Here is a 25933-nt window from a genome sequence, read left to right on the forward strand (position 1 = left end):
GGCGCGGCGTGCCCGTCGTGCCAGGCAACGGACGCAGCCCTCGCGGCGGTGGACGTTGGCATGACGGAGTCGCATTCTCCGGTACCTCGTACTGTGCCCCAGTCTGGACGTCGCACCCGTGTCGTGGTGGACATCATCGGTTCCTCCCAGGACGGATCCATCATCGATCTCACGTCCACTGGCACCGTGAAGGTTCCGGGCTCCGACGAGGAAGAGTAGAGCATGGGAGACCGTGGTGCGTGTCCCATGTCCTACTCTACCTCGTCGGCGATCGAAGGAACACTTTGAGGAGCGCAGCTGGTCGGCGGACATGGGCATGACAGAGTCCGACGAGCTCAGCTTAGATTAGATTTTACGTTGCATATGATAGTATAGATTCAAGATTTTTAATTGAGGTATCCAATGAGGGTTGGATTTTGGTGTATCCGGCTGATGCTCTCATCGATCTGGACCGACCTCCGACCGGCCGGCTACATGCCCGTCCCGTCCGCCCGTGCCTCGCGGTGACCCACCGGCGCGTGCCGCCGACACCACGACAGCGAGCGAGTTGCCACTTGGTACGGGTGCTGTGTACTCACCTGCAAGTGCATGTATGTATGCAAGTGGCGCGCGAGGGCAATAGATGGGGGTGAAACCTGTAGAGAGCAGCTGGAGCGCGCGAGCAGTGGTAGCCAGGACTACCTGCAAGTGCATGTATGCAAGTGGCGCGTGAAGTAGATCGATCGCGGTGTATCCGACGGAGCGTGGTGATGGTGGAAAAACGTATCAGCGTCGCGTGTTCTCCACTCCCGAAATTCGTCGATTGCTTGATCCGGCTAGAGCCTGCAGTTGAAATGTGCCTCGGATGACAAGCACGCAATCGACCACGAGCGAGACGTATGGACCTCGTATGGTGGAGGTGAAAACTACTGTAACTACTAATGACAAGTTTAGGCCATTGTTTTCTCAAAAGCAACCAATAAAAGCAAGCAACTTGCACTTCTCAACTCGAGCAACCAGACCCAGCTAGCCATGTGGCAGCACCAACATTTCCACAGATTTCTCACACCCAAAGCGAGATTTCCCTCCATCACAGAAGCTACCTGAGAAAGTCCTAAATAAACATTAAAAAAAAGGAAAATATAGGAGTACTGGCACTTCCCTATCAGATGATGTCCAATTGTCTGGTTATATCATCCAATAATACCCCATGAAAAATCTCTCTTCGTATCTGAATTCGTGGCCTTTTGTCTCACCCTGCAAACTTTAAACTTTCAGGCTTTTCAGCGCTCGAATAGCCTGCCCTCGCACCCCAGCGCTACGGCCCTCACACTATAAATATGACCCCCCCCTGGCCTCTGCTTCTGCACAGACATCGATCCTTCTCTACCTGTTCTTCTTCCCATCGCCGGCCTCTGTGCCCGAGTGTGAGTGCAATGGTGGTTCTTGGGGGAAGAGTTGCATGGGCATGCTCGGTGCTGCTGCTGCTGCAGCTCGCCGGGGCGTCGCATGTCGTCTACGAGACCCACCTCCTCGAGACGGAGGCGGCGGCGGCCGACGTGCCGCCGTCAATTCTTGACGCCGAGCTGAGCACGGGGTACCACTTCCGGCCCATAAAGAACTGGATCAACGGTACATGCCCACTAACCCATCTCTCCTGTTCGAGCTAGAGTGAAGCTTAGAGCTAGCTAGGCGGACATCCTTCTTTTGCATGGCTAAACAAACCAACGGTGTGTAGTAGCACTAGCACGCCCTTGCTCTTCGGACAACTGAACTTCAGAACCATGCATGGCCGGCGGAGGGTGGGTGGTCAGTTTCTTGGGCCATACAAGAAACTTCATAATCATGTCCATTTCTGTTTTGTTACTAAATTTAGCTAGGTCATACGGTGCTCAGTTTGTGTAGTACTACTATACTGCTTTACAAGAAGCAAGAACATGCATGCTTTAGGACTAGCTTTCTGTGAACTGGCTACGGTCACGGGGCTCCTCCGGTGTCCAGTGAGCTAGAGTTGCTTAGCCAGCTTGCACTTGTGTGGATTAGTTTAATAACGATGCATTTTTTTTTTGCAAAGGTTTATAACTGGCTCTAACTTGCGAATTTTCTTATCACCATGTTGGTGGTTGCTCCGCTCTCCGAATGCCACGCCAGATCCCAACGGTACGTCGTCCTTCTCCCGCGCTTGTTTTAATATCCTGTCACGCGTCTCTGTCGCGTCTTCAATTTGATGCTAGCTGCTAGAAGAATCCGTGTTCTGCAACTTGCAACCCCGTTGAACAGCAACGCCTTTTCGTCCTGATTACTAAACAACACATATACAGGCATGCATGCATGCATGCTGCATGGCTGGCGAACTTGCAACCCTATGCAGAAACCATTATAATGAATGAAAATAATTGGCTGGTCATTAACTTCACTGAGATCATCATCTAATGAGGTGAACTCTCTTCATGGGAATGTGAATGTGAACTGGACATGTGACTTGGTGAAATTTGGTGCATGCAGCGCCCATGTACTACAAGGGGTGGTACCATTTCTTCTACCAGTACAACCCCAAGGGGGCCGTGTGGGGCAACATCGTGTGGGCGCACTCGGTCTCGCGCGACCTCATCAACTGGGTGGCGCTGGAGACGGCCATCCAGCCCAGCATCAAGTCCGACAAGTACGGCTGCTGGTCGGGCTCGGCCACCATCCTGCGCGACGGCACGCCGGTGATCATGTACACGGGCATCGACCGCGCCGACATCAACTACGAGGTGCAGAACATCGCCTTCCCCAAGAACAAGTCGGACCCGCTGCTCCGCGAGTGGGTCAAGCCCAGGAGCAACCCCATCATCGTGCCGGAGGGCGGCATCAACGCCACCCAGTTCCGGGACCCGACCACCGCGTGGTACGCCGACGGCCACTGGCGGCTGCTCATCGGCGCCCTCTCGGGCGCGTCCCGCGGCGTGGCGTACGTGTACCGGAGCCGCGACTTCATGCGGTGGACGCGGGTGAGGAAGCCGCTGCACTCGGCGCCCACGGGGATGTGGGAGTGCCCGGACCTGTACCCGGTCACGGTGGACGGCCGGCAGAACGGGCTCGACACGTCGGTGACGTCCAGCCCGAGGGTGAAGCACGTGCTGAAGAACAGCCTCGACCTGCGCCGCTACGACTACTACACCGTCGGCACCTACAACCGGAAGACCGAGCGGTACGTGCCGGACAACCCCGCCGGCGACGAGCACCACCTGCGGTACGATTACGGCAACTTCTACGCCTCCAAGACGTTCTACGACCCGATCAAGCGCCGCCGTATCCTGTGGGGCTGGGCCAACGAGTCGGACACCGCCGTCGACGACGTCGCCAAGGGATGGGCCGGAATCCAGGTAGCTAATCATATCATATCATATGCTGGTGTACGTAGTAACCAAAAAACTTTCATGTGCACCATGCATGCATGGTCTCAGTTATCCGTGTGATATTTTCAGGCGATTCCGAGGAAGGTTTGGCTGGACCCGAGTGGGAGGCAGCTGATGCAGTGGCCTGTGGAGGAGCTTGAGGCGCTGAGGGCGAAAAAGCCGGTGAGTCTCAAGGACAGGGTGGTGAAGCGGGGAGAGCACGTCGAGGTCACCGGGCTACGAAGCTCACAGGTGAGCGTGCCTTTCTGAGTTAGTTCGTGTGCAATCCAGGTGACATTTTCTAGGACCAAAAGGCGATCGAGATCACTATCTACGTACTGCCTTGCCTTGAGTGGCGCCGGCCCTGCAGAATATATTGCTCAGCCAGTAGTATGTGTTATCCTGGACCGCGCTATCTTATCCGGCGCGGTTCTGATCCACGTTCTGTCCAGTGTGCAGTGCCCACTCTGTTGTGCCTTTTCTACTCCGTAGATTTCACTACACCTGTCCTGCACTTTAATCTCAGCTCGGCGTCATGCGTTCCGTTCCGATCCATTACAGCTTAGAAAACTAGACTCGTCGTCACGCGCACACTGGCATTGGCCTTGCATTAGAGTAGGCTCCAACTGAACTGATGCAACCTAACAATAGATCGTTTTAATCCAGATACATTAATTTGACCAGCATATGTTTGTTCCCTTTTGTAAGTGTGTGGTGATGAGTTCATAGTTAATTACCCGGCTAACTTGTTTCATCAGGCTGACGTCGAGGTGAGCTTTGAGGTGCCGAGCTTGGAGGGAGCGGAGGCGTTGGACCCAGCGCTAGCCAACGACGCCCAGAAGCTGTGCAGCGTGAGGGGTGCCGACGTGGAAGGCGGCGTGGGCCCCTTTGGTCTGTGGGTGCTCGCCTCGTCCAAGCTGGAGGAGAAGACGGCGGTCTTCTTCCGGGTGTTCAAGGCCGCGCGCAACATCAACAGCACCAAGCCGGTGGTCCTCATGTGCTCCGACCCCACCACGTAATGCCATCTCCCGATCCTCATTTGTTCCTTAAATTCATTATTTCTCACGCATGTGACATACACGTATTAGCTAGCATTGATCTGACGTTGGGATTTTTTGTTGGTGCAGGTCATCTTTGAACCCGAACCTCTACAAGCCGACGTTCGCAGGCTTTGTTGATACTGACATAGCGAAGGGCAAGATATCTCTGAGGAGCCTGGTACGATATTGGCTACCATATGTTCCTCATCTCGTACAATGTACAAGTTCACAAATGGACCATTCCTTACTGATTTCGTTTGCCCATATTTTCTATGTCTAGATTGATCGGTCCGTGGTCGAGAGCTTCGGGGCAGGAGGCAGGACCTGCATCCTCTCCCGGGTCTATCCGACCCTCGCCCTAGGCAAGAACGCTCACCTTCACGTTTTCAACAACGGCAAGGTGGACATCAAGGTGTCACAGCTCACGGCGTGGGAGATGAAGAAGCCAGCGCTCATGAACGGTGCTTAGAATTTAAGGTGGATCTACATGCAGGCTTCCTATATATGTGCCTGAATTTGGCTCATATTCTGTTAAATTGATCTCTAGTGAAACGTGATAGTTCTACGTGGGTACGTACGTAGCTAGGTTTGCACGTAGTATAAGTGCACTACGAAGGGATCATTTTGCCCGTAGGAATAATAAAAGTTCTATGCATACTCTGCCGTGCACATTGGTGGAAAGTATATATATTGCCGGACGAGTTTTAGTTTCCAAGGTTGCACTCTATCTATCCATCCATTATATCGCTAAAGGAAAGGTTCATTTTTTTCAATATGACCATCGCCGGGTTTACTTCTGGTCTCTAAACCCTACAACCTGACAAGCTTGACCCATGATGTTTACATTATTTATTCACTTTTTTTTTCAAAAATCAGCCACTTAGAAGTGTACATCACTCCTGTAAAAAAATTACATTACCAAAAATTACAATCTTAATAACAATAAGCAAAATGAAACTACGAATCTTATTAAGTGAGATTAAGATTAGGGTGTTCGACGTTGTTTTCTAATGCTTTTAGATTCCCGAAGTGGAGCAAGTACTATCAATGTATCATGCATGCTAAGTTGCTAACTTGGCAATTTGGTTGAGGTGGAATGCCATTAAATGAAGACCATGTTAAGCGATGTGTCACACTGTGACATGCAAAACAATAAATGAGTTCATCTAAAATACTACTCCTTCCGATCCCAAAATAAGTGACTCAATGTTGTACTAACTTTAGTACGGAGGGAGTATAACATAGATACTATGTACTACAAAAGTAGTACTAGTGTGTGATACACTCCACCACAACCGCGAGCAGCCTTAGAAAAAGAACCCAAGTGCAAAGACTTGACAGCAAGATAAGTAGACAATTAATAGCGGTTAATTCTAGACATATTTTGTCCACCAGCCACTTTAGAGATATAACCAATGACATTGATATATGTCAGTTAGGCCAGTTAGGCCAATTGGATTGGGGTTGAGGGCGGGAAGCCTCTCACGCCGATCAAACTTAAGTAATGACTTGGAGCGCCTCATCATCCCAACCAAGGCTGTCAAAACCTTTCTTTCTAAGATTTGATAATACGTGCTATTGGATTGATACCAACCTACTACAAAAAGTGGTGTACGTGCATTGAAGGGCTATCGATGTCAATGAGGGAGTGATGGATGAATACAAGACTGCAAAGTTTAGCAAATTCATTGGTTTTGGAGAATTGTGGTATTGTATTTCACAAAAATGTACTAGGCGAACTTATATGAAGAGATCAATTAGCAAGCAATATGGATATAGCGAAATGGTACTAGCTTCATGCAAACAAAGATATGCTACACCATCACTAAAATCATTTTCATACCCCCTTAAATATTGCAAAGAAAGATGAATGGACGTAGCTCAGTTGGTTAGGTTACTTGTGCTCAAACAAACCCATCCGAGTTCGAGTTTTGGACTTGACATGGGTGTTCGTATTTTCCTGAATTTATTATAAACTTTTCGATGATGTCTGTTCAGTGAAAAATACGACTATCCCGTTGATTACATGTGCCTCTGGTGACTTTGCCAATATGAAGATTGGTATGTGTGTAAGCACTCATAGGGGTGAGTGTATGTGTGTGTATGTACGTTTCGCAAAGTAATCTAAAAAATACAACATGAACATGATAAACATTGTGCTGACCAAAAAAGTCATCCTCCATATGTCAATCATTTGCCCTTTGAATTGCTAAGCGTTATCTCGAACTGGTCTTCTATCCCTTCCACTAGTGTTGGCGCCTGCTCCTCATCCGCGTCCTTCATGGTAATATCTACCATGGCCATGGGGTCGCCATCCTCCTCATCTGCCTCCTCCATGGTGATCTCTATCATGGCCATGGGGGCGCCCTCCTCCTCCTCCGCAGAGCTTGGAGATTGACCCCAATGTGTGTCCATCAGGCCTCCTCGCCGCGGACCTTCGTGCGATTTGGTTGCAACGCCATGGCAAACAGTGAATGATGGACGAGGATGCGGAGGGGTGAGAAGGGATGGTTGGACAACGGCTCGGGCGGTGGGAGAAGTGCTTGGAGGGGTAGGGTTTTGGGGTGTGGTGGGCCGGTTTAAATAGCCGGGGTAGGCGGAGCGGCAGGTTGAATGTGGGTGCCAGCCTGAGTAGGCATCTCGGTTGTTATGCCGGTGTGAATGTCGGGTGGGTTGACGGCCGGCGTGAATGCCCCGTATAGAGAGGGTTCTAGAACGAGCGGACGCATCGAGAGAAGGTCTTTTGGGTGGGCCCGTGTCGTCGGAGTCCGACATGGCGGACATTCAAACTCCCCAAACCTTCTCAGTTTGGTGTTGGTTTTGCAGGATTTTGGACGTCCGGACCTGTCGGACAAGTTTGATCCACTGTTGGATGGCTAAAGTGTGTAGACGATCCGATCCGGACATTTGCATGAGGATTGGTGATCCGCACTAAAGCAAAAAACTATATGTTCTACCCGCAAAGAGGGGGGGGGGGACATATGTTCTGTTATGAGATTAAACGTTTAAACTAAAACCACGACAAGAATTATGAAGAAGGGGAGTATTTTCTGAACGAAAGGAGTATTATCGTTACACATGTCTTCCGGACAAGACAAGAAGTGGCTTCGCGCAAAAAAAAAATGGCAGCAGGCATCGAAGATGAAGCTCTCCGTCTGCCCGTGCTACGTAGCTCTCCAGCACTGTCCACTGAACTTGATCCTCTCCATTGTTCAGCAACGTGAGGTACAGCTGAAGGAAACTGGTCATATTCCAGCAACGGCGAGCAGTTGAGAAGAGTCCGGAGACAGCATCCGATCAGAGGCCACTCCGTAAGTGCAGTGGCAGCAAAACAGCGACGTTTGAGAATCATGTCGAATCACGAAAACCTATCCATTGATGTGCTCTACTCACGTTCACGCAAGAGGGGTTGTAAAAACGTAGACGACGTTCTAGGCTGGTCCCATCGCTACCACTCTAGCTTGACGCCATGTATGGATACACGGCAGCGGACACGGCGCCCTCACCAATTATCTCTACGGCCAGCGGCGCACGCGCACGTTGCCACGTTCTGGTACTTCCTCTTTCGCCTTCCGCCGGTAGCCGCCCCCGCAACGTCCCGGCGGCAACGTGGAGCGGCCAGCCTCGATGCGTGCATGCGTGGATCAACGGATGACGGGCAGCAATGGCGTCGACGAACAGTGCGCGGCCGTGAGACGTGCTGCTTCCATTGGGTCACATGCACGCATTGCCATCCGGGAGCAATGGAGGATCGCATGCAGGACGAGTGGACGGGCGCACACCGGAACCGAGCAAGTGACGGGCACGCATGAGTCACGGTCTATGAAGCAGCCACTGACGCCGACAGGAGCTCCGGTGGCGGTGCGTGCGTGGCCCAGTGGCTCTCGCGATCGTCCCGGATCCGCCTTTCGGGAGGCCGATCGCGAAGACGAGCGGTTTGTGGCTTGCTGGCAACGGCGATACTGTGGGATTCCAGATCAGATCAAAGGTGACGCCAGTTGTCCCTGCCCAATGTGGCCTCTTGCAGTTGCAGCCCTCGACGATGTGACGTGGAAGGCAATGATATATTTCCGAGGTACGTATATGGGGGTTCGGTAAGGTAAGGTAATAGAGAGTTTCTGTCTTGGTGAGGTAGTAGGAGTAGTGGCGATCCGCGATGCGAGTACATGTGGGTGGATACTGGATAGAGCCGGAGATCGCCATGAGATCATGAGGCTGCACTTTTCCATTGCCTGATTCAGATAGGCAGATATATGGCACAGTGGCGCCACTGCCCAGTGCCCAGTGCCCACCGGTGGTACTGGAACCCGCTGGCCCAGCAGCTAGGGTGGCCAAGTGGCCATACATCGGCCTTGAGTGAGCCAGTGAGGTGCCATCCATGTCCATCCTGGGTGGCTGGATTCCTGGCCATATGCCTCCGACGATCCTGGGGCGAGAGTGACGCCATGCAAAGTTACTTTCGGGTCTTGCAAGTTTGTTTTCCTTACGTTGGTCTTTGAATGTTTTAACCGTCTTTTTTCATGGACGTCGATATTCACCACACGTGTGGTAGGAGGCTTGGAGCAAACGCCTCTATCAGCACACATCACGCCACGTCACCGTATGCATGCATAAGTGATGAAACTGGTGATGTCAGCGGATATCTTTTGCGTTATTAATTTTTAAAATGTTTTATCTCTTAAATTAAAAATCCAATTGAAAAACTGTTTTTACCATTAAATTCGTCACGACGAGGTCTTCGAAACTAGATTCCATATCGATATGTTTCGACAATTTTTTTTGTTAAAAGTTGTCATGTCTATTGCATATAAATTACCATAGTCTTTACACTGAAATTGCTATGATATGTCTCAACTAATTTTTCTTCTACGTTTAAAGTAATTTTGATATGTTATAAAGAAAGGGAATTAGGAAATTAAATTTTCCAGGTGAATTGCTAAAATTTGCCATGATCCATGAAATAATTTTGACATGGTTCATAACTAAAAAGTAATTTGTCATCAATTACTTTAAAAATGCATGGTCAATGACTCAAATTTGCCATGAACCAAAAACTAAGATTGCCATGATGAATTACATAAATTTGCCATGATACATGCACTAAAATTTGCCATAGTTCATAAAAATAATAATTTTCATGGTCGAAATAGGAAATACTAAAATTGTCATGATCTATAAACTAAATTTGCCATGATGAATTACTAAAAATTGCCATGATCCATGGATTAAATTTGTCATGGTTAATTACTAACATTTGCCATGCTCAATTAATAAAATTTACCGTGAAAGTAGTTGAAATAAAATGGTATCTTTAAATCTAGAAGAAAAAAATAGATGAAACATATCATGGCAACTTTAGTATAAACACTATGGCAATTTCAGTATAACATCATGCAACTTTTTGCCCCAAAAAAGTCGTTGAAACATATCAATATGAGATCTAGTTTTGAAGATCTCGTCGGAATGGATTTAATGATGAAAATGATTTTTTTTAATTGGACTTTTTATTGAAGAAATAAAACATTTTTTAGTCCAAAAACCAAAAATATCCCACTGATGTCATTTGTTTGATGTGGCAAAATGAATGGTAATGGAGACGTTTAGACCATGTTTCGTGTCACAGGTGTGGCACTAATCATTTGGGTTTTTCATTATGTACATGGACAAAACATTTCTTAATTCTGCAGGGTTTGAAAAGACCATGCAAAGTTTAAATGTTGGGTCTTCCATGTCTGTCAATTTGTTGAAAGCTGGAAAATCAAATTTTGTCCTGTCTTCACTCTCTCGGAGCTCTAATTTCTCTGTATCAACAACATCTGGATCATCACCATTTGCATCTTCTTTCACAACTTTCCTAGTTGCAGCTATTATGTCATCTAGGACAGAAGTGTCAACATTTTCATTAAACAAGGTGTCATCTCCAGCTTCAAAATCATAGTCAGAATCTGCAAAATCTGGATCAATACTTGAGTCTGATGCATAGCCACACTCTTCTTCTTCACTCTCATCACCATAATCTTCTTCTTGCATAGCAGCAAAATCTTCTTCTTGCATAGCAGCAAAATCTTCTTCTTCCATAGCAGGAAAATCTTCTTCTTCCATAGCAGCAAAATCTTTTTTTTGCACACCAGCTAATTCTTCTCCTCTAACAGCAGCAAATTCTTCTTCTTGCTGTACAACCTGAGGAAACATATTCTCCTTCCCTTTCTTTTCCATGTAAATTATTCTTTCACAAAATTAGCACTCAAGTTCCTCCTAGCAGGTATGGATCTGTTGTTGTTGCACAAATCTTGATATCCACCTGACATCATATTGAACATTTGCTCACTGAATGTAGGCATCAATTTGCTAGCTGGTATGTCCTCTGACTCAATATCTTTCTTGCAAGGACTTATCACTCTAGGTAGCTCAACTGGTTGCAGAAGAACATCATCCCAAAGTTGTTTGTCCAGAACATATCATGATCAACATAAACATGCAAATTGTGGCCACCTCTTGCACAAACTGAATCTGCCATAGTTTTTGCATGCATTTCTAAGTTCATCTCCCTCAAACCATCTACTACTGTTTTGCCTGGATCCAACCAGTACACTGGAAATCCCATGGATGGCAAAGCATATCCTAGTTGCTTGATCATCCAATCCACCAGAGCACAGCAGAATGTACCCTTGTCACAGCCATCAAAAACATCTACTGATTCCTGCAAGTAAACACGGTTCGATCCAACACCACAGAACCATCCATTGTGATGTATTACTAAGCTAAATAAGTCACTACAATCCCCTGCATTGCAAAAAAAGTACAAATTCATCTGTTTACTGACAAAAAATCCCCAATTTTGAACCTAAAATCATCCACTTATCTAACAAAAAATCCCCAATTTTGAACCTAAAATCATCCACTTATCTCAAGAACCTAAAAAAAGCACAAACGAAGGGGAAGAGAATCAGTGAGAAGAACTTACCATACTCGGGTGCATCATCCCAAGGAAATCGCCGTCGAGGAAGAAGCTCAGCACCAGCGCGACCACCGGCATCAGCCACACCGAGAACGGCTTCACCACAAACACCGCCGCCGCCAGTACCCGCAGATTCATCGCCGTCATCAGCCGCGGCGGCTACTGTAGGGGGGGCGGCTACCTCGCCATCCTCTCCGCCGCCGCAACCTACGGAGGCAGCCAACGGGGTTGACATTGCCGCCGACGGGCACCCAGCCGCCGTCAAGGTCGCAAGGTCGGGGTTTGGGGGTGGAGTGCGCTGGCGGGGGTCGGTACTGCATATGTTTTTTTTTCTAGGGGTTTTCTTGCAAATGTACACCGCTGACTCACAACGCCACGTGGGCTGCGCCAATGACTCAAAAGAAGAGAGTGACCCGTTTGCTCATATAGCAAACCAAACTGACCCGTTTTCCACGTTTTGAGACTTGTGTGACCAATATGCTCATCTCGCGAGAGTTCAGTGACGAATGGCGTTTATCTCTTCACTTTCTTAGTTGTAACCAAAGACATTGTGGTTCTTTTTAATAGAAATATGAGAGGGAGCTCTCTTTTTCAAAAAAAAAAGAGTGTAAAGTTGTGGTAGATTGAAAAAGAAGACAAGGAACATTGAAGGTCACAAAGTTACATAAATGTGCTCTCAAGCTTTGTCAATCGTTTCGCGGTTTTGTTCTGAGCATCCTATAGTGAAATCGTACAAAAACATAGTTGTACAAAAATGACTAATCTCAAATATAAGGCAAAAGCCTCTATTTAGAAGTTTTTTATGCTTTTAAATCAAAGTGAAAAATTGAAGTTTAAGCTCAAACAAACAGGGCCTAAATAGCCGTGTGAGTGATCCACCATAAGATGTGAGAATATTAGACCATTTAAAGCACTTTGGTCGGGGACACATCCACTTAAAGCAGATAATCGAGTGGTTGCTTCATTGTCGGGATACCCAGGAAGAAGACTATATGATCACGATATGAAAAATAATACGTATGAGAAATCAAAACACCATTAGCTCTCTAACGTTGGCTACGAACATCATGTGAGAATAGAGATGGAGCCAGGTGAACACTTATTCCACACAAGAGAACCTCCACCGTCAAGACAATGTCGCTGAGACACAAAGCTAACATAGAAAGACTTGATCCACTCTGAAAGCAAAGATTTGAGTTGTCCCCACTTGCTTAGCACACAGAATCTTGAATAAGCAAGAGAAAATTTTCTCTAGCAAGATATAGGTCGAGCAGAGATCCTAGCCAGACACGGACGAAGCTAGATCAATAGTTCTGGTGGCAACTCTACTCGGCCGGGTTCATTTGTTACAAACGAATTCAATTTTTAATCAATCTAGTGAAAAATTTGCCAAATTCATTAGGCTCAACTGACCCCACTGCTTATGAAGGTTGCTCCGTCCAGCAGAGACTAATCTGAATCTGTCGAGTATAGGGACGAACCAATTGTCCTATGGTGTCAGCTCTATTGAGCTGGGTTCATTTGTTACAAATGAATAGTATTGTTTACAGGTTTAGTGAAGAGATTGTTCAGTTCATTGTATTCAACTAACCTTACTGCATATGGCACCTCCGTCACCGTTAGAGATGAGAATAACATCTTGAGTAAAATTTGTTTCAAACCTTGAAGTTGGGTCATCTATTTTGAAACAGAGGGAGTAAAAATCAGCACCCTACGAATGGATGATAGTTCAATAACTTTGTCAGACTTCCCCTCATGCAAGTAACATCCCATAAGGCCATAATAGTCAATAGTCAGGCACGGGTCACTAACCAGCGAGAACACGCCAAACTGCACGATCAAAAGGACAACTGTGGAGCAAGGAGACGAACAGCGGTCGTTGGTGAAGATAAATTAGGGTTGAAGAGGGCTAAGGATGTCACTGACGCGGGCGAGTGATTCCCGTGGGTACTGCCATGGCCCATGGGAGCTAATTGCATGCATCGAAGTAGACTATCTTATGGGCCACCCATTTAGCAAAGCCACTCAACAAGCCCACAAACAAAATGAGCTAGCAAGCGAACTGCAGGTTAGTTGACGCAGAAGCTACAACAGTGTGTCAATTTTAGACACATGAAACAAGCAACAACAAGACGCAAAAGTAAAAATCCATAGCAAAGAAAGGGTTATAATAGATGGCAACCACTTGATTCAAAAGAGGGGAAAGGGTCATTTTCTAAACATGCAACACAATATCTCTCAAAATCTATAAATCCACAAGATCTGACTTAACATCATAAACGGAGTAGTACAGAACAAGTTGCAAGACGCAGGATATCGATAGCTTGGTATTGTTCCATCCTTGAACGAGCATGGAATTACAGCCTCCTTCCTCTTCTACCACCCTTCCGGCGGGTGCTGTCAGTGGGGACCGGGGTAACATCCTCTGCTCAACGCAAAAAAAAACATCATGGATTAATCCGCTGTATGATATCATAAACTAAACTGGAAAATGTAAAAGGTTGAAATCACGATAACTGGCATCCAAGGCAAAACTAAATCAACATTGATCATAACATAAACATAGTATGAACAGGAAGGACAAGCAAAACATAAGTACATATAAAAACCAAGCCAGCATGTGACCAGACAAATTCAAGAACTATTGACTACCAGACAAAATTAAGACAAGCCTTGCAAATGCAATGAATGGCAGAATAGTTTTTTCCCAGAAGCTAATGAGATGAAATGGCACAGACACAGCATACACAAGGGCATCACAAGCTTACCAATGCGTCCAATCTTCATGCCAGAACGTGCAAGAGCTCTAAGCGCAGCTTGAGCACCAGGACCTGGAGTTTTTGTCTTGTTTCCACCAGTAGCACGGAGCTTAATGTGCAGAGCAGTAATTCCAAGCTCCTAAACAGGGGGGGAGGATCACCATATGTATCAGTGGATTCATCAAATTTGGCTACCACCATACTTGATCATGCAACAAATCAACTTTTTTGGTACCTTACATCTTACAGCAACATCCTGAGATGCAAGCATAGCTGCATAAGGGGATGATTCATCACGATCAGCTTTGACCTTCATGCCACCTGAAAATGCAATTCTTTAGTACATCACAAATTTGTAAGACGTAAAAAAGAAACTGATAGATGTTGAGCATCACAGAAGAACCGACAGTCAATCACTGTTTAGTGCCATGGCAGATGCAAGTTATAGCTAAACAGGTATAATAGCCAAGAATAACCATTCAAGCCTTGGTGAACTGAGTTCACTTCTTCAACCACCAAATAGGAGACCACACATAGAATATTCTACTACTAATATGTTATATTCAAAAAGACTTCTGAAATGTTCTGAAGATATTGTACAGCCAATATCTAAAATCTTCAAATGTAACTCAGAAGTACTAACAAACAAAAGCATGTTCTTCCAACATTTAGGCGTCCCCATTTTAATTGACAAAGAGTTGCAAGGGTGTAGAAGTCAGCAGAAGCAAGACAGAGAACATCTGCTTCATACCGACCATACATCACAAGAAACTGAATGGCAAGATGAGTACACCTATAAATCAAATTGGAAGTTGAGTTCCAGAGAAAAACTCTCTAGAGCCTCATATGAATCTTGCACAGCAATGACTCGACACGCTCCCACAGAACAAAAGGGAGGCAATCTTAAGGGCGGTGCTTACAAAAGGTTGATAGGATCAAAAATGAAACTCAATAGGGAAGACAGCATCATGATCAGAAGAGGAGGTTCATAAGAAGTAAGCAAGACAAATATTGCTCAACAATCTCGCTCAAGTTTAACCTAGGATAACCTCACATATGAACCAACAATTTTCACATAAATAGAAAACGCCCAGATCCCAAACTGGATAGTCAAATAGTGAACGGATAAGGAGATTTGGCTCACATACCCTATTGAGTTTCTGCATGAATCAATTCCATTAAATAAAAAGGTGGGCATTACGTCATACTGACAAACAAAATACCAATACTACCTACCAAACAAGAATGTTGGTTCAGTGAAATGTTTTTTCAAAGAACCAACCATCGTGCTGATTTTTACATACAACTACAGGAGTGCCAATATGCACTTGGTTCGGTGAAATATAGTCACATCAAGCATGTTCACTTCCAGAATTTAGGCAGCTCCATCTAATGTTGCAAAGAGTTGCAGGAGTGAAGAACACAGCATGAGCAGTGCATAAAGCAGCTGCTGCCTGCTGGCTACATACACTACAAGAAACCCAATGAAATGATGTAAACAGCTAGAACTAAAACAGGAAGAGAAGAAGTTCCAGAGAAAAACTCGCCGGATCCTCGTTTTCAATCTTGCATGGCTATGACTCGACACGCTCCCACGGATAAAAAGGGAGGGGATCTTAAGGGCCGTGCTTACAAAGCAATCTAAAAACCTCCAAGGTGATACCAAATCATGAAACTTGACTATATGCTGTTCCAAACGAACATATCTCTATCAGTACGAGACGATGCTTATTAGAAACAAACCACCATCATTTATACATCAGCCACCACGCCTTGCTCGTAAAGGGGAGTATAAGAAGAGATGTGATTACCGGTGATGCGGACGAGCGTCTCCCTCCCGGACAGATCCGTGACATGCTGCGACAGCGAAGCCAGATGTGGCAAGAGTTTCAGGTCCGCGGTGTAAACAGAAAAGCAGCAAGAAAGGCGGCGTGTCCTTGGGATCTTACGATGAAGGTGTCGTTGAAGGAGGCGAAGATGTGCGCGACGCCGAAGACGTGCTCCCCCTCGCGGACGGCGGGGCCGAGCGTCACGTTCTCCTCCTTGGGCTCGCGGGTCTTCTTCCTCCCTGACTGCACGAACAGACACAGCACCGGACGATGCCCAGATGGATAAGCACAAGAACCAAGTCTACAGCGAGTTGACGGGGAAGGAACGAGCGACAAGGCGTTACCATGGCGGCGGCGGCGGCGGCGAGAGGAGGAGGAGGCTAGGGTTTGGAGTGGACGAGAAGATGAGCTGCGGTGGGGAAGTGCAGGAGTGGGCAAAGATAAAGCCTCCCGAGAGTGGGCCGTGCCCGGGTTTGGATGCGTGGGTCGCCTGGTTATACGGGCTGCATTTTGCGCTGAGCTCTCTAGACCATACTGGGCTTGCATGACTCAGTATTGGGCTAAGGGTGCGTTTTTGTGTGTACCGCAACCCGGGTGTCCACTCATCATGTGACCAGACGTTTCTTTTTTTAGGGTTAAAGCACAGCTTTATTACGGTAACGAGTTAGGCAAGTCGCCTAAAACAAACCAACATATAGCTTTATTAAGGCGATGAGGGTTTACCTACTCCGCCGGCCCAGGCCGACGTTTCCTTACCGGTGCCCTCCCCGGACGGTTTCTCAAGGCGCAGTCCCTAGGGTTTCCTAGCCCCGGTATTTGCTGCGACAGAACTCAGGGGCAGATTGCATCGGTTCTTTGGCCCTGTTCATCATGGGAGATGCCATGGAGGCCCCAAGTGGTGGCAGAAACTCATCTCGATGGGGAAGGAGCAGAGGATGTGGAGGTACGACAGGCCGGGGCCTTGTCCCGGGTCATGAGCGTGGCGATGGGGAAGGGATTGGACAGAAGGGACGTGATGTTGATTCTGGAGGAGGAATAGCTGGTGGTTCGGTGCCACCATCCCCTCCTGGATATTTGTCACGGTGGGAGAGTAAGGAAACCAAGCACGGAGCCTCGTCGTCCAAGTCAAAGGCTGCTGATATGGAGATCGAGAAGAATTTGGCGGGCTCCGAGCTGGAGCGCCACCGGTCATCATGAATATCATGTTGGGTAACGTAGCAGAAATTCAAAAATTTTTACGCATCACCAAGATCAATCTATGGAGTTTACTAGCAACGAGAGGGAAGGAGTGCATCTACATACCCTTGTAGATCGCGAGCGGAAGCGTTCAAGAGAACGGGGTTGATGGAGTCGTACTCGTCGTGATCGAAATCACCGATGATCCTAGCGCCGAACGGACGGCACCTCCGCGTTCAACACACGTACGGAGCAGCGACGTCTCCTCCTTCTTGATCCAGCAAGGGGGAAGGAGAGGTTGATGGAGATCCAGCAGCACGACGGCGTGGTGGTGGAAGTAGCAGGATTCCAACAGGGCTTCGCCAAGCGCTGCGGGAGGAGGGAGGTGTGTCACGGGAGGGAGAGGGAGGCGCCAGGGCTTGGATTGCTGCTGCCCTCCCTCCCCCCCACTATATATAGGGCCAAGGGAGAGGGGGGGGCGCAGCCTTGGCCCTTCCTCCAAGGAAGGGTGCGGCCAGGGAGGAGTCCTTCCTCCCCAAGGCACCTCGGAGGTGTCTTCCCCCTTTAGGACTCTCCGTTTATCTTATCTCTTGGCGCATGGGCCTCTTGGGGCTAGTTCCCTTGGCCCATATAGGCCAAGGCGCACCCCCCACAGCCCATGTGGCCCCCCCGGGGCTGGTGGACCCCTTGGTGGACCCCCCGGACCCCTTTCGGCACTCCCGGTACAATACCGATAAAGTGCGAAACTTTTCCGGCGACCAAAATAAGACTTCCCATATATAAATCTTTACCTCCGGACCATTCCAGAACTCCTCGTGACGTCCGGGATCTCATCCGGGACTCCGAACAACTTTCGGGTTACCGCATACTAATATCTCTACAACCCTAGCGTCACCGAACCTTAAGTGTGTAGACCCTGCGGGTTCGGGAGACAGGCAGACATGACCGAGACGACTCTCCGGTCAATAACCAACAGCGGGATCTGGATACCCATGTTGGCTCCCACATGCTCCGCGATGATCTCATCGGATGAACCACGATGTCGAGGATTCAATCAATCCCGTATACAATTCCCTTTGTCTATCGGTATGTTACTTTCCCGAGATTCGATCGTCGGTATCCTATACCTTGTTCAATCTCGTTACCGACAAGTCTCTTTACTCGTTCCATAACTCACATCATCCCGTGATCAACTCCTTGATCAAACAGTGCACATTATGATGATGTCCTACCGAGTGGGCCCAGAGATACCTCTCCGTTTACACGGAGTGACAAATCCCAGTCTCGATTCGTGCCAACCCAACAGACACTTTCGGAGATACCTGTAGTGCACCTTTATAGCCACCCAGTTACGTTGTGACGTTTGGTACACCCAAAGTATTCCTACGGTATCCGGGAGTTGCACAATCTCATGGTCTAAGGAAACGATACTTGACATTAGAAAACCTCTGAGCAAACGAACTACACGATCTTGTGCTAGGCTTAGGATTGGGTCTTGTCCATCACATCATTCTCCTAATGATGTGATCCCGTTATCAACGACATCCAATGTCCATGGTCAGGAAACCGTAACCATCTATTGATCAACGAGCTAGTCAACTAGAGGCTTACTAGGGACATGGTGTTGTCTATGTATCCACACATGTATCTGAGTTTCCTATCAATACAATTCTAGCATGGATAATAAACGATTATCATGAACAAGGAAATATAATAATAACCTATTTATTATTGCCTCTGGGGCATATTTCCAACAGTCTCCCACTTGCACTAGAGTCAATAATCTAGTTCACATCGCCATGTGATTAACACTCATAGGTCACATCACCATGTGACCAACATCAAAGAGTTCACTAGAGTCAACAATCTAGTTCACATCACTATGTGATTAACACTCAATGTGTTCTGGTTTGATCATGTTATGCTTGTGAGAGAGGTTATTAGTCAACGGGTCTGAACCTTTCAGATCCGTGTGTGCTTTACGAATATCTATGTCATCTTGTGGATGCTACCACGCGCTACTTGGAGCCATTTCAAATAACTGCTCTACTATACGAATCCGGTTTACTACTCAGAGTCATCCGGATTAGTGTCAAAGTTCGCATCGACGTAACCCTTTACGACGAACTCCTTTTCACCTCCATAATCGAGAAAATTCCTTAGTCCACTAGATACTAAGGATAAGTTCGACCGTTGTCATGTGATCCATTCCCGGATCACTATTGTACCCCTTGACCAACTCATGGCAAGGCACACTTCATGTGCGGTACACAGCATAGCATACTGTAGAGCCTACGTCTAAAGCATAGGGGACGACCTTCGTCCTTTCTCTCTCTTCTGTTGTGGTTAGGTCTTGACTCTTACTCAACACTCACACCTTGTAACACAGCCAAGAACTCCTTCTTTGCTGATCTATTTTGAACTCTTTCAAAATCATGTCAAGGTGTGCGTTCTTTGAAAGTATCATCAGGCGTCTTGATCTATCTCTATAGATCTTGATGCCCAATATGTAAGCAGCTTTATTCAGGTCTTCCTTTGAAAAACTCCTTTCAAACAACCCTTTATGCTTTCCAGAAATTTTACATCATTTCGGATCAACAATATGTCATTCACATATACTTATCAGAAATGTTGTAGCGCTCCCACTCACTTTATTGTAAATACAAGTTCCTAACAAACTTTGTATAAACCCAAAAACTTTGATCGCTCCATCAAAGCTTATATTCTGACTCCGAGATGCTTGCTCTAGTCCATGGAAGGATCGCTGGAGCTAGCATACCTTTTAGCATCCTTAGGATCGACAAAAACTTTCTGATTGTATCACATACAACCTTTCCTTACGAAAACTGGTAAGGAAACTTGTTTTTACATCCATCTGCCAGATTTCATAAATGCAGCTAATGCTAACATGATTCCGACGGACTTAAGCATCGCTACGGATGAGAAAATCTCATCGTAGTCAACTCCTTGAACTTGTGGAAATACTCTTTGCCACAAGTCAAGCTTCATAGATGGTAACATTACCGTCCACGTCCGTCTTCTTCTCAAAGATCCATTTATCTCGGATTTCATGGCTTCTAACCATTTGTCGGAATATGGGCCCACCATCGCTTCTCCATAGCTCGTAGGTTCATTGTTGTCTAGCAACATGACTTCCAAGACAGGATTACGTACCACTCTGAAGTAGTACGCATCCTTATCGACCTACGAGGTTTGGTAGTGACTTGATCCGAAGTTTCATGATCACTATCATAAGCTTCCACTTCAATTGGTGTAGGTGCCACAGGAACAACTTCCTGTGCCCTGCTACACCCTAGTTGAAGTGACGGTTCAATAACCTTATCAAGTCTCCACCATCCTCCCACTCAATTCTTTTGAGAGAAACTTCGAGAAAGGACTCGTTTCTAGAAGCAATTACTTTTGCTTCCAGATCTGAAATAGGAGGTATACCCAACTGTTTTGGGTTTTCTATGAAGATGCATTTATCCGCTTTGGGTTCGAGCTTATCAGCCTGAAACTTTTTCACATAAGCATCGCAACCCCAAACTTTTAAGAAACGACAACTTAGGTTTCTCTAAACAGTGTCGTCTCAACGGAATTGCGTGGTGCCCCTTTTAAAGTGAATGCGGTTGTCTCTAATGCTAAACCCATAAACGATAGTGGTAATTCGATAAGAAACATCATGGTATGCACCATATCCAATAGGGTGCTGCTATGATGTCCGGACACACCATCGTACTATGGTGTTCCAGGCGGTATTAATTATGAAACACTTTCCACAATGTCTCAATTGTGTGCCAAACTCGTAACTTAGATACTCATCTCTATGATCATATCACAGACATTTTATCCTTTTGTCACGACGATCTTCAACATCACTCTGAAATTACTTGAACCTTTCAATAATTCAGACTTGTGTTTCATCAAGTAAATACACTCAGCATCTACTCAAATCATCTGTGAAGTAAGAACATAACGATATCTACTGCATGCCTCAGCACTCATTAGACTGCATACATCAAAATGTATTACTTCCAATAAGTTTCTCTCTTGTTCCATCTTACTGAAAACGAGGACTTTCAGTCATCTTGCCCATGTGGTATGATTTTCATGTCTCAAGTGATTCAAAATCAAGTGAGTCCAAACGATCCATCTGCATGGAGTTTCTTCATGCATATATACCAATAGACATGGTTCGCATGTCTCAATCTTTTAAAAAACGAGTGAGTCCAAAGATCCATCTACATGGAGCTTCTTCATGCGTTCTATACCAATATGACTCAAATGGCAGTGCCACAAGTATGTGGAACTATCATTACTATCTTATATCTTTTGGCACGAACATGTGTATCACTACGATCGAGATTCATTTTAGGTGCAAGACCATTGAAGGTATTATTCAAATAAACAGAGTAACCATTATTCTCCTTAAATGAATAACCGTATTGCGATAAACATAATCCAATCATGCTTAACGCAAACACCAAATCTCGATGGTAGAGGGAGCATGCGATGCTTGATCACATCAACCTTGGAAACACTTCCAACACATATCGTCATCTCACCTTTAGCTAGTCTCCGTTTATTCCGCAGCTTTTATTTCGAGTTACTAACACTTAGCAACCGAACCGGTATCTAATACCCTGGTGCTGCCAGGAGTACTAGTAAAGTACACATTCATATAATGTATATCCAATACACTTCTGTCGACCTTGCCTGCCTTCTCATCTACCAAGTATCTAGGGTAGTACAGCTTCAGTGACCGTTCCCCTCATTACAGAAGCACTTAGTCTCGGGTTTGGGTTCAACCTTGGGATTCTTCACTAGAGCAGCAAATGATTTGCTGTTTCATGAAGTATCCCTTTTGCCCTTGCCCTTCTAGGAACTAGTGGTTTCACTAACCATCAACAATTGATGCTCCTTCTTGATTTCTACTTTCGCGGTGCCAAACATCACGAGTTGCTCAAGGATCATCATCTATCCTTGATATGTTATAGTTCATCACGAAGCTCTAATAGCTTGGTGGCAGTGACTATGGAGAACCATCACTATCTCATCTGGAAGATTAACTCCCACTCGATTCAAGTGATTGTAGTACTCAGACAATCTGAGCACATGCTCAACGATTGAGCTTTTCTCCCTTAGTTTGCAGGCTTAAGAAACTTGTCAGAGGTCTCATACCTCTTGACGTGGGCACTAGTCTGAAATCCCAATTTCAGTCTTCGGAACATCTCATATGTTTTGCGACGTTTCAAAAACATCTTTGGTGCCACAATTCTAAACCGTTAGCATTACGCACTGAACTATCACGTAGTCATCAAAACGTGTATGCCAGATGTTTCGCAACATCTACAGACGACGCTGAGGTTCAGCACACCGAGCGGTGCATTAAGGACATAAGCCTTCTGTGCAGCAATGAGGACAATCCTCAGTTTACGGACCCAGTCCGCATAATTGCTACTACCAACTTTCAACTAAATTTTCTCTAGGAACATATCTTAAACAGTAGAACTAAAGCGTATGACATAATTTGTAAAGACCTTTTGACTATGTTCATGATAATTGAGTTCATCTGATTAATGAACTCCCACTCAGATAGACATCCCTCTAGTCATCTAAGTGATACATGATCCGAGTCAAACTAGGCCGTGTCCGATCATCACGTGAGACGGACTAGTCATCATCGGTGAACATCTCCATGTTGATCGTATCTACTATACGACTCATGTTCGACCTTTCGGTCTCTTGTGTTCCGAGGCCATGTCTATACATGCTAGGCTCGTCAAGTCAACCTAAGTGTTTCGCATGTGTTCCGAGGGCATGTCTGTACATGCTAGGCTCGTCAACACCCGTTGTATTCGAACGTTAGAATCTATCACACCCGATCATCACGTGGTGCTTCGAAACAACGAACCTTCGCAACGGTGCACAGTTAGGGGGAACACGTCTCTTGAAATTTTAGTGAGGGATCATCTTATTTAAGCTACCGTCGTTCTAAGCAAATAAGATGCATAACATGATAAACATCACATGCAATCAAATAGTGACATGATATGGCCAATATCATTTTGCTCCTTTGATCTCCATCTTCGGGGCACCATGATCATCTTTGTCACCGGCATGACACCATGATCTCCATCATTGTGTCTTCATGAAGTTGTCACCCCAACGATTACTTCTACTTCTATGGCTAACGCGCTTAGCAATAAAGTAAAGTAATTTACATGGCGTTATTCAATGACACGCAGGTCATACAAAAAATAAAGACAACTCCTATGGCTCCTGCCGGTTGTCATACTCATCGACATGCAAGTCGTGATTCCTATTACAAGAATATGATCAATCTCATACATCACATATATCATTCATCACATATATCATTCATCACATCTTCTGGCCATATCACATCACATAGCACATGCTGCAAAAACAAGTTAGACGTCCTCTAATTGTTGTTTGCAAGTTTTTACGTGGCTTGTATAGGTTTCTAGCAAGAACGTTTCTTACCTACGTAAAACCACAACGTGATATGCCAATTTCTATTTACCCTTCATAAGGACCCTTTTCATCGAATCCGTTCCGACTAAAGTGGGAGAGACAGACACCCGCTAGCCACCTTATGCAACTAGTGCATGTCAGTCGGTAGAACCTGTCTCACGTAAGCGTACGTGTAAGGTCGGTCCGGGCCGCTTCATCCCACAATGCCGCCGAAACAAGATAAGACTAGTAGCGGCAAGAAGAATTGGCAACATCTACGCCCACAACTGCTTTGTGTTCTACTCGTGCATAGAAACTACGCATAGACCTAGCTCATGATGCCACTGTTGGGTAACGTAGCAGAAATTCAAAATTTTCTACGCATCACCAAGATCAATCTATGGAGTTTACTAGCAACGAGAGGGAAGGAGTGCATCTACATACCCTTGTAGATCGCGAGCGGAAGCGTTCAAGAGAACGGGGTTGATGGAGTCGTACTCGTCGTGATCCAAATCACCGATGATCCTAGCGCCGAACGGACGGCACCTCCGTGTTCAACACACGTACGGAGCAGCGACGTCTCCTCCTTCTTGATCCAGCAAGGGGGGAAGAGAGGTTGGTGGAGATCCAGCAGCACGACGGTGTGGTGGTGGAAGTAGCGGGATTCCAACAGGGCTTCGCCAAGCGCTGCGGGAGGAGGGAGGTGTGTCACGGGAGGGAGAGGGAGGCGCCAGGGCTTGGATTGCTGTTGCCCTCCCTTCCCCCCACTATATATAGGGCCAAGGGAGAGGGGGGGCAGCCTTGGCCCTTCCTCCAAGGAAGGGTGCGGCCAGGGAGGAGTCCTTCCTCCCCAAGGCACCTCGGAGGTGCCTCCCCCCTTTAGGACTCTCCGTTTATCTTATCTCTTGGCGCATGGGCCTCTTGGGGCTGGTTCCCTTGGCCCATATAGCCCAAGGCGCACCCCCCACAGCCCATGTGGCCCCCCGGGGCTGGTGGACCCCTTGGTGGACCCCCGGACCCCTTTCGGCACTCCCGGTACAATACCGATAAAGTGCGAAACTTTTTCGGCGACCAAAATAAGACTTCCCATATATAAATCTTTACCTCCGGACCATTCCGGAACTCCTCGTGACGTCCGGGATCTCATCCGGGACTCCGAACAACTTTCGGGTTACCGCATACTAATATCTCTACAACCCTAGCGTCACCGAACCTTAAGTGTGTAGACCCTGCGGGTTCGGGAGACAGGCAGACATGACCGAGACGACTCTCCGGTCAATAACCAACAGCGGGATCTGGATACCCATGTTGGCTCCCACATGCTCCGCGATGATCTCATCGGATGAACCACGATGTCGAGGATTCAATCAATCCCGTATACAATTCCCTTTGTCTATCGGTATGTTACTTTCCCGAGATTCGATCGTCGGTATCCTATACCTTATTCAATCTCGTTACCGGCAAGTCTCTTTACTCGTTCCATAACTCACATCATCCCGTGATCAACTCCTTGATCAAACAGTGCACATTATGATGATGTCCTACCGAGTGGGCCCAGAGATACCTCTCCGTTTACACGGAGTGACAAATCCCAGTCTCGATTCGTGCCAACCCAACAGACACTTTCGGAGATACCTGTAGTGCACCTTTATAGCCACCCAGTTACGTTGTGACGTTTGGTACACCCAAAGTATTCCTACGGTATCCGGGAGTTGCACAATCTCATGGTCTAAGGAAACGATACTTGACATTAGAAAACCTCTGAGCAAACGAACTACACGATCTTGTGCTAGGCTTAGGATTGGGTCTTGTCCATCACATCATTCTCCTAATGATGTGATCCCGTTATCAACGACATCCAATGTCCATGGTCAGGAAACCGTAACCATCTATTGATCAACGAGCTAGTCAACTAGAGGCTTACTAGGGACATGGTGTTGTCTATGTATCCACACATGTATCTGAGTTTCCTATCAATACAATTCTAGCATGGATAATAAACGATTATCATGAACAAGGAAATATAATAATAACCTATTTATTATTGCCTCTAGGGCATATTTCCAACATATCATAAGTGGAACTATTGCGGGATTGGCAACGATTCGACAGTTCGAGAGCTACGCACGCTAGTGCAACGATTTGCCCCCTTCGTGCTCTGTGTGCAAGAAACTCGAGTTGGAGGGACTCATGCTAGGAATCTAGCCTTTTCTTTTAGCTTTAGTAGAAGCTATACAGTGGGTAGTAATGGTAGAAGTGGAGGTCTTGCTATGTACAGGGATGATGATTTGTCCCTTGAGTTCGTCACAGAACTCTCACGAGATGAGCACATTGG

At 46.5% G+C, this 25933-nt stretch overlaps 2 protein-coding genes across 3 annotated transcripts; one reads left to right on the forward strand and one right to left on the reverse strand.

The window, feature by feature from the left end:
• The first annotated feature begins 1336 nt into the window (after positions 1 to 1336).
• LOC101290686 (beta-fructofuranosidase, insoluble isoenzyme 2) lies at positions 1337 to 5111 on the forward strand. Its single transcript, XM_044476691.1, has 7 exons — positions 1337 to 1611; positions 2131 to 2139; positions 2485 to 3347; positions 3450 to 3611; positions 4118 to 4374; positions 4487 to 4577; positions 4680 to 5111. The coding sequence occupies exons 1-7, from the start codon at positions 1416 to 1418 to the stop codon at positions 4866 to 4868; spliced, it is 1767 nt and encodes a 588-aa protein (XP_044332626.1). The 5' UTR covers positions 1337 to 1415; the 3' UTR covers positions 4869 to 5111.
• An 8376-nt stretch (positions 5112 to 13487) lies between these two features.
• Positions 13488 to 16504, reverse strand: LOC123053242 (40S ribosomal protein S14). 2 transcript variants are annotated; one of them, XM_044476693.1, is made up of 6 exons: positions 16290 to 16474; positions 16066 to 16188; positions 15928 to 15973; positions 14352 to 14437; positions 14126 to 14255; positions 13488 to 13782 (listed from the first exon to the last, which is right to left on the reverse strand). In XM_044476693.1, exons 1-6 carry the CDS (start codon positions 16290 to 16292, stop codon positions 13715 to 13717), a joined length of 456 nt encoding a protein of 151 aa, XP_044332628.1. In that variant the 5' UTR covers positions 16293 to 16474; the 3' UTR covers positions 13488 to 13714. The 2 variants fall into 2 exon arrangements, with proteins under 2 accessions (XP_044332628.1, XP_044332627.1); XM_044476692.1 differs by having other exon boundaries at positions 15928 to 16188; positions 16290 to 16504.
• Positions 16505 to 25933: the final 9429 nt, after the last annotated feature.

The sequence above is a fragment of the Triticum aestivum genome, chromosome 2D (assembly GCF_018294505.1).
Source record: "Triticum aestivum cultivar Chinese Spring chromosome 2D, IWGSC CS RefSeq v2.1, whole genome shotgun sequence".
NCBI classification, from domain to species: domain Eukaryota; kingdom Viridiplantae; phylum Streptophyta; class Magnoliopsida; order Poales; family Poaceae; genus Triticum; species Triticum aestivum.

What these genes read in the sequence shown, in the direction of transcription:
- LOC101290686 (XM_044476691.1), top strand. Translation starts at nt 1,416, where the DNA reads ATGGTGGTTCTTGGGGGAAGAGTTGCATGGGCATGCTCGGTGCTGCTG. An exon ending in ATGTGCTCCGACCCCACCAC is followed by an intron (nt 4,375 to 4,486) that starts GTAATGCCATCT and finishes TTGTTGGTGCAG; the next exon opens with GTCATCTTTGAACCCGAACC. An exon ending in AGATATCTCTGAGGAGCCTG is followed by an intron (nt 4,578 to 4,679) that starts GTACGATATTGG and finishes TTCTATGTCTAG; the next exon opens with ATTGATCGGTCCGTGGTCGA.
- LOC123053242 (XM_044476692.1), bottom strand. Translation starts at nt 16,491, where the DNA reads ATGCAAGCCCAGTATGGTCTAGAGAGCTCAGCGCAAAATGCAGCCCGT. An exon ending in CCGCCGCCGCCGCCGCCATG is followed by an intron (nt 16,189 to 16,289) that starts GTAACGCCTTGT and finishes CTGTTCGTGCAG; the next exon opens with TCAGGGAGGAAGAAGACCCG. An exon ending in CATGAAGATTGGACGCATTG is followed by an intron (nt 13,783 to 14,125) that starts GTAAGCTTGTGA and finishes TGCGTTGAGCAG; the next exon opens with AGGATGTTACCCCGGTCCCC.